This window comes from Poecilia reticulata, linkage group LG2 (assembly GCF_000633615.1).
Source record: "Poecilia reticulata strain Guanapo linkage group LG2, Guppy_female_1.0+MT, whole genome shotgun sequence".
Classification (NCBI taxonomy): Eukaryota; Metazoa; Chordata; class Actinopteri; order Cyprinodontiformes; family Poeciliidae; genus Poecilia; species Poecilia reticulata.
In genome coordinates this window covers 7,444,989-7,453,749 of record NC_024332.1, presented here as the reverse complement: position 1 = coordinate 7,453,749, position 8,761 = coordinate 7,444,989, and the positions used below count along the sequence as shown (strand labels likewise).

General features: G+C 40.6%; 1 protein-coding gene across 11 annotated transcripts in view; it reads left to right on the top strand.

Annotated features, from left to right (window-relative positions):
- abi2b (abl-interactor 2b) overlaps positions 1 to 5,078 on the top strand; it is a 16,459-nt gene extending 11,381 nt beyond the window's left edge. For 6 of the 11 annotated variants that reach the window (XM_008424606.2, XM_017303018.1, XM_017303011.1 and 3 more), the window contains 4 exons: positions 1,290 to 1,460; positions 2,147 to 2,233; positions 2,664 to 2,849; positions 3,206 to 5,078. In XM_008424606.2, the coding sequence (XP_008422828.1) occupies positions 1,290 to 1,460; positions 2,147 to 2,233; positions 2,664 to 2,849; positions 3,206 to 3,381 (620 nt within the window). In that variant the 3' untranslated portion in view covers positions 3,382 to 5,078. The remainder of the gene's footprint in view (positions 1 to 1,289; positions 1,461 to 2,146; positions 2,234 to 2,663; positions 2,850 to 3,205) is intronic. The other 5 variants (XM_008424625.2, XM_008424641.2, XM_017303021.1 and 2 more) reach the window with 2 other exon arrangements.
- The last annotated feature ends 3,683 nt before the right edge of the window (positions 5,079 to 8,761 follow it).

Sequence of the window (8,761 nt, the reverse complement as noted above, 5' to 3'; positions counted from 1 at the left end):
CTTGGTTTATCCATGTCTGGCTTGTAAACATTCCTGACTGCAGTCGTTGGGTTTTCTCTGGATGTTGCCCGGTGTGTTTGTGTCTAGAGGTTAGAAACAAACACACCGAGATGCAACTTGCTTGTTAAGGACCTCCATCCTCTTTATAATATTGTCTTTTTTTTCGCTTTACATCATGTTATAATGTTATTGCCCCATCAAAACATACCTGGAGTGTTTCCTTTTTTTTTTTTCATGCATGTTTGAGAAATCCTTTAATCTCCCATGGCAACCATTCAGCTGTGTAAAACGCCTGGGGGAACCAAGCTCCGCCTTTGAGACGCAGCTCCTCCTCAGAGCTTCAGTTTCCAAGCTTCCAAGCTGTGACTCCCCCACTCAGATCCTTCAGACTAGCCAGCAGCAATTAGCAAACACCTGGTGGAACTGAGCATCTGCTGAACTTGTTATAGGAGCTACTTCTCAGGGAAATGCTGTGAAAAATGTTGATGAAGGTTTAATAGAGCCATGTTGTGATGACTTCCTGAAGGCGGAGTTTCAGAAGGAGCAGGAGCTTCTTAAAGAGACAAAGACCCAATTTCAAGCCATTAAATCATGAAATCAAATGTCTTTTAAAGGGGCAGTATCATGTAGTTTAAAGACACATATTGCCATTCGCGTTACCTTCACCTATAAAAATATTCCATATATCAAATGTGATGGTAACGACTTCCACACAGAAGAGTGTTGAAATACACCTAGAAGTACGCAAAGAAGTTGTGGCTCCGTCTAATCACTTCATTTCTGAGCGTTTGTCATGTAGACGTCCCATCATGCTCCTCCCCGCGTCTCACACAGAGGTCATTGGCGTCTGGTGAGACGTTGTGTTCTGATGTAAAATGCACGAACCGACTGCCAGAACAGCTTCTGTGTTTTCTTTGTCCCTGTTTTTTTTTTTTTCTATTTGTTGTTTTCAGTTTTTCTTCCCTGCTGGTGTCAGATTCCTGCCCTAAAAGGCAGTTTCTTGACTTTTCTCATCTTGAACATCATAAATCATTTATGTTTTCCGTCAGTCATTTGAATTTCTGTCTATTTATATCAGTACCAACGAGGACAAATAACTGATGGTGTACATTTAATTTAATGGAACTTAATCATAATTAATTAGCACCTAGCAATTTGTTTGTAAGTTGCTTAAGTGTTGCAGAATTAGCCCAATATTATTCATTCCATCTATTCTTAAATGTTAATGTTTGTAGTTTCTTTCACCAACTGAGGAGTCTCTGCTGCCCCCTGCTGTCGTCTGTTGATAGGTGCGCCTCAGTTCTACAGCATGAATCGCCCGGCGCAGCAGCAGCCCCAGAACCCCCAGGTCGGGGGGTCCCTGCCGTTCCGCCGGCCCTCGTCGGTCACGGGCCAGCCCAACACGGCCCACAACAACCAGAGCCAGCTGAACGGCGGGCCGCACTTCGCCCAGAACCAAGGTAACGCAGAGCGGGTCCAGACTCGCTTTGTCACAAACTCCCTGGGTGTTTTTATTAGGGTTTTATGAGACAAAGCAGCACATAACTGCGGTAGATGATTAAATATTGTTGAATATTACTTTTCAGTCTTTAGAACATTTAGAAAATCATCTGTCCTTTTCCTTCTACTTAACATTTATGAGCTTCTTTGTGAGGTGAACTATTTAAAATACAAGACTTTGTAGGGGGGGCTGGTCACACACTTTTTCTCTGAGTTCATTTTCATTTGTGCTGTTGACAAAAACAAAGCTTTTGTCTCTGTTTGTTTAACTAGGTTGTAGAGAAAACTGATCCTGGCTTGTTTATTTTTTATTAAATCATTTCCTGTCCGACTCTGACACTTCGTATCGACATCAGGACACTTTGCTCTTTCACTTTTTGTCTTATTGCAATATTTTGTCCTGTTTCTCTGCCAGAAATTGTCTGCTTGTATAACTTCAAATTGATAAAGAGCTTCTCATGTCCTCCTTTCAAATATATTCACTTTACCAACACTTAAATTAAAATGGCAAAAATCAAATGAATATTCAGAGACTGAACTTTTTATTTGGAGTCTCTGCTCCTCTTTTTCTGACCTTTAACTCTGTTGTGCTTCTCTCGTACTCTCTAACCTCATGCTGGTGTCTGATTGTGTGTACTGGTGCTAGYAGGCCCACACGCGCCCCCTCCCCCATCCATGCAGATCACCCCCCAGCTGCCTCTCATGGGCTTTGTGGCCCGAGTTCAGGAGACTAGTAAGTAGCGTTTTAGCACCTTGCTTCCCTCTGCATGACCTTGGCTTGTGTGAACTCCACCTTCCTCATCAGCTGGTGTCTGTCTTTTTGTTTCAATGTTTGGTTGATCTTGCTGTCCATGAGCTGCTGCTCCACATTCAGACCGTTTAAACTAAACCTGCAGGAATTTTGTTTGAGATGATGCCATCATTAAATGTGAAGGTGGGATAACTGCGGGTTTCCGTGGCAGCAGATGTTGGTGGTTCATATTACTAAAGCATATTACTGTGGGATATTTTTTTATTTTACATGCATTATATTTATTTTTACGTCAGCACGTCTTTTTCTGAACCTGCATGGCACCTTGTTACCTTCCCAAACCTTTCAGAGTTTTCTCGGTTGCCTCTGTCCTTCATAATGAGTCATCTCGTGTTTCCGTGGCTACCTGTAGTTTCAGACGTGCCGCCGCCACCTCCGCCCGCTGACGAGCCGGTGTTCGAGGAGCCCACCCCGCCCCCGCCTCCGCCTGAGGACTATGAGGATGACGAGGAAGAAGAAGAGTCGGCGGTGGTGGAGTACACCGACCCCTACGCCGAGGAAGACCCACCATGGGCCCCACGCAGCTATCTGGAGAAAGGTTTGTGTTCAGAAAGGAAAAATCACATAAACTGTATTCATACATTTACTTAAAAATCATGTGTTTATTTGTTTTGGACACACTTGTTTGTTTCTAAACCCGAACTTTGAACTCCTGAAACGAGGAGAGGTCGAAGCGTTCAGAGTTCATCCACCTCTTCTCATTTCTTCTCAATCTGAATTTGCTTCAAAGCTGGAAAACCAACCAGTTTAAATGAACTCTGCCTGTTTTGCCAAGTTCAGCAGTAAAATGTCTCAACTTCCCCAGAAGCTTCCTAATGTCCCGAAGATGTTTTTAGATGTTCAAATGGCAAAGGAACACTTCATGTACGTCCTTTCCCTCTTTCCTTGCCTCAGTGGTGGCCATTTACGACTACACTCGCGACAAAGAAGACGAGCTGTCCTTCCAGGAGGGCGCCATCATCTACGTGATCAAGAAGAATGACGACGGCTGGTTTGAGGGCGTGATGAACGGGACCACGGGTCTCTTCCCCGGTAACTATGTGGAGTCCATCATGCACTACGCCGATTGAGCAGCCCTCCTCTGACGGGAGCGGGCGGAGACTTGGATCAGACGGAGCATGACCTCCATCCGAGCGCAGCTGTTCTAAAGGACACGACAAACTGAGGTCATTCTTTCGACATAGTTGTCGCCATTGTAAAACAACCACTGCTCTAGATATATCCTTCCTTGTAATGTTTCTTTCTTATTTGACCAAACAGGAGTGTTGTTAAGTTATGAAGCCACTACATTTTTCGTTTTTTGTTTTGTCGTTTACCAAGTCGCCCTTACTTTAAACAATATTTATTTGTAGTCGAAGAAAGGGCTGGAGGAAAATGCCTTCATGTGTAGATTTCTCCTCAACACTCCAGAGACAACAAGATCCTCAATAAGTGGGGGAGGGGGGTTGGGTTTCCAGATTTCCAGTCGGGTACCTCAGGGACGGTGCCAAAGCTGAGCAAGACAAGCACACAGGATGTCTCAGCGCGACATCTGTAGGCAAACGAGTGCTTCAAGGTGAGAGTTTGGATTATTTTCTGCAAAGTTTTATTTGACGAAATGCAACGTTTCAGGCAGTCAGGTCGATTCGGGCTTCACTTCGCAAGCCGGAGTGCGATTTCCGAAGAGAAGGAATCCTCATCCAGCCCTGGAATAACACGAGTTTTTTGAAAGCGCAGCATTTATTTTTCTTTGATAATTTTTATTTTTTTCTCTTTTTATGGTTTTGCTTGCAGAGCGTCAGACTGCATGTTTTCTTTCCTATTGATTACCGTCTTAATATTTTCAGATATGGTGTGGTTTGGTTTTTCTATATTCGCCCTCTTACGCAGACGACATCATATCTCGGTCATCTCTCAGACGCTTGTGCCATATTGAAGTGTGTGTTGCTGTTCAGAGGTTATCACTTCATTTGCAATAAAACTCGCCGGTGGCGGTTCGAGGGTGGGACTGGTACTGAAATGCAAAACTTTCTCAGCTTCTCCCCCCCGAGTCGTTTCAAATCAAAAGCACATATGTTTGTAATAAAAAAAAAGTGTAGAAGAAGAAATAATATAACTGTGAGATGTATTATGTCCTCACAAAGGGACTTGTTGAATATGAAAAGAAGCCAGCTGTCGTGTTGAAATGGTTTTAGCGGCCATACCAAGTAAAAAAATAAAATAAAATTCACTTGTCCTCCGTATAGTTCAATACGCTTGGCCGTTGGGTGTTTCCACCATGTCGGAATCTTTATTTTTTATTTTAAATGGAGAAAAAAAATAAAATAAGTGGGTCTGTATGTGAGTCTTGCATGCCATTGTTCTTATCTGTAAACCTACATGGCGAGATCACCCATTTCTAAGAAAAAGACGAACCGCCCTGACCAGTATCAACCAGCCTCATCCAAAGAGACTGTCTAACTTCAAGCCCACGTCCGAGGAGTCGCTCTCCGACCTGAAAGTAGCCGTCATTACGTCACCTGTGGACCATTATGTGCAAGCTGCTAGTGAATCCAGCAGGCGGGATATTTACGTAACACTACATAGATGACACTAAACGGTCAAAACTTACATGTAAGGCCTTTGGCCTGCAGGATTCACAACCTTCTGGAATCACGGATGTCCCTTGGGACGTCAGGTTAACAGTCCATAATGCCATTGTGTTGCACAGTCAAAGTTGAATTGCAGAAGTATCATATTTGTAAAATCATGAGAACAAAGACAATAAAGTTATTAAGATTTACTGGTGCACACCTGTCTATTTTTGTGGCTCAGATATAAGGAGGTTAGTTGTAGACATGGTTCTGGGTGAATGTTAGCTTGTGTGGCTAATTAATGCTGAGCAGCTTTTGCTTTCTACATCGCATGTGTAGCTTGTAGCAGAGGAACCACTCACTGTCTTCTCTCCTGTGAGGTTCGACTCTCAGGCACTTAATGGTCACCAATGTGTATTTTTTGGGTTTGGTCACTAGATGGAGCTGTGGCCCAAAGTACTGCTGGATTTCAGATGACGTAGTGCAAACGTCACGCAATGCTGATGGCGGTCAAAAGGTAAATGCAGCCCGTTTACTTCTGTTTATCCAGCTTCAAGAGGCAGAAAGTCCATGTCGTGTACGGTTGTTCCACTTGTTCTAATAAAAAGATGCCGTACTTACATACTGTATGCGGACTGTTGGATGTAAAATTCATAAGCAATAAATATTGTGCTACTATCGGTATCAAACCAAAGACAGCAAGTTGCAAGCCTTTAAAATTGTGATGCTTTTTATGGGTCAAATAGACATAAAAAATTATAACAGCAGCCGCGCAGGGGGGCCTAATCTAATTTTTTGTCAGGGGTTCCTAAGATTTCTGGCGACGCCCATGAATCCAGATAAATAGGCTTAATACAGAGTTAAATTAAATTCGATTTTAAAAGTTTTAAATTACCCAGGAAAATATGCAGCTCTAGATGTTTTGACTGAAGTCCTGGGATTAATTATTCATTTCTGTAGAAGAATAATGAATCTATTTGTCCTAATGTGAAGTKTGTATCTGGATCTATAACAGAATTAATTGAGCTTGTAGCCTGACAACTATTATAATCCTGTAATTCATTCTAACTTTAAATGCTTATTTAAAGTTAGAGGACAAAATAACTTGGTATTTTACCAAACAGATAAAATATATAAAATGCAAAGCTTTAATGAAGCTTTGCATTCATTAATGCAAAGCTTCATGAATGCAAGCGTCATTAAGCTTTGCATTAATGAAATATAAATGTATATAAATATACATTTATATTTTAAATGTATAGTGTACTATACATTTAAAATATAGTACACAATATTTTAAATGTATAGTACGCTATACATTTAAAATATAGCGTACTAAATTTTAAATGTACGCCTAATAAAAGGGAAAGGGATAAACAGGTAAGGAAAAAGTTAATTAAGAAAAAAATATGGAGGGAGAGGGAAGTAGTTCAGTTATGCTAGCTTGACTTTGACAACCTAAACATGTAGATGTGGTGTGGAATTCTGTTTGAGTTCAGTTAGAAAATAAAAGGCGAGTTAAACACCAACTCTGACTGATCATCAGTACAGCAGGTGTTTAATGAGCTAATAGCAGCGGTAGCTAATCTACCACATTGATCACTTATTAATAATTGCAAAATATCAAACCACAAAAACATAAAACTGTAATGGACTGAATATTAAATTTTTGTGGGGATATTATTAGTACTATTATTACTATTAAAAAAACAATGGTGATAATATTCAATTATAATAACCATGTTATAATTTCTCAAGTTTCATTAAGTTTAAATTTGAACCTGTGAACAGGTAAGCAAAATTTCAACACATTAGAAGTCACTTTATTTTATTTACAATTTTACCTGTTATGTAACTTCATTCATCCTACATACAGTTAATTTTTCCACATGTGAAAATAGTGGATTGAGCAGGATTAGTTTGAAAACCGTCTTACAAGAGAGACTGTCTGTTATCAGGGAGGAACCAGGACACAAATCAACTCTGGCACACAGGCCGTGTCTACAACGAGCAGGCAGCGGAGGACACATCTTAAGTTATCTCCCACAGAGAAACACTAAAACGTAAAGAAAACAAACTAATACTTTTATTCATTGCAATTTGATTAATAGAATACCATTTAGTTAAAATTAACATGACTTGAACCTAGTCTAATTTGTAGTTTTATATTAACAGCACTGGTATTGTCTAAATCAGGCTAAATTTGTAACACTAAGTCAAACATATAATCAATACTAGAATAACATTAATTAGAAAATGTCTAGAATGAATGTGTTTCTATTAAAAACTTAGATCTAAGAGGATGTAGGAGTTCTGAACCACTTTGCTTCATGTCAATTTACCAAACCAAAAACTGTTTTATAATCTGGAACGTTCGCTACGTTGAGCTCCAGTTAGCCGCCTTATCGCACTGCGCGAGAGGCAACTGCGTCATGCGTCACGGGCAAAGGGTCAAAGGTAACAAGGTGACCGGAGGGCTTATTATGTTGTACAAAAAAATAAAATAAAATATTAATAATTTTAGTACATGTTATGTGTCACAAGAGGGCTTAAAAAATAATAATACAAAAAAAATAAATAAATAGAAATTGACCAAAAGGGCACTTGGGGGCAAGGAGCAAAAAGGGCAGGTGCTCAAGCCCCCCCAGCTCCCCCCTCTGCACGTGCCTGTTGGTCTCATTAATCACAAAGTCATGGAAAACAGCAATTACTTTCTAAAACTTGAATCATTTAGCCCAACATCAGTTTTTGATGAAAAAAAATCAGTAAATAAATGATCAGCGTTTTGGAGATTTTGCATTTCAGTGGTAAGGTAATTTTATTTATATAGCACATTTTCAGCAACAAGGCAATTCAAAGTGCTTTACATGAATTAAAAGGAAATACAAACAAATTAACAAACCAAAGGAAAAAGAGGAAAGGACACATTAGGGCAATTGGCAACAATTAGACAAAACAAAAGGCAAAACAGAGACATGAGTGAAGGCAGTGACATCTCGGGGCCATGAAACCACGTTGCTCAGCCTCCAGGCAAAGTCCGATAAAGGTGTTTTTATCGAGGAATGTCCTTTGAGAGCTTAGCTCCACAGCTGCAAAGTTAAAAGGAGGGGGTGAAGTGGGAAGGAGTGTTTTGTTTACATATCTTGAAGGAAATTGGAAATATGCAGCCCTTCTAAGGCGACACGCCAATTCAGAAACAGAATGTCTTAACGTCGGGAAGATTTACATTTCAATCTTCCCTAAAGTCTCAATTATCCAAATTAGTTTGGTCGTTCCACTGAGCCGAAACAAGCAACTTCTCCAAGATCGATTCCATCCCGTTAATGAGTTTTAGAGTCCTCAGCTGGGCTCCAAGTCTCAGCAAGACTCGCATCCAACTTGTGTCTCTGTCCACACCAACAGTCTGAGTGTTCGCTAGTTTGGCTAAGTCCGTCACACATTTGTCAATAAACCAGGTATCCGCAAGCTCCAAACAGCAGAAATCCTATTATCATGAATAAATCCAGGGTGAATCCCGCCGGGTGTGTCCCCACAGGACAAGAGGGCTCTCCTGTGCCCAGATTGATCGATCGATCGATCGATCAATCAATCAATCAATCAATCTTTATTCCAGACACAAAAAGGTCCATAGTAAAAAAAAAAAAGGTAAAAAAACAAAATAGGTATATTCACTGGTCCTATCATTTCCTCATATTTTCTCTCTCTAACCATCTGCTATCAACCGCGTCTTTTCAAAACGTCCTTGACTCGATACTCCAATGTCCTTAGAAGCAAAATGTCTCGTAAAGATACAGACCAGAGGGAAGACGCAAATCCCAGACTCAACACTGTTAGTGAGGATGAATACAGGCAATTTGCCCTGAGGTGCAAAACACTACAACATTAACGAAGCATAATT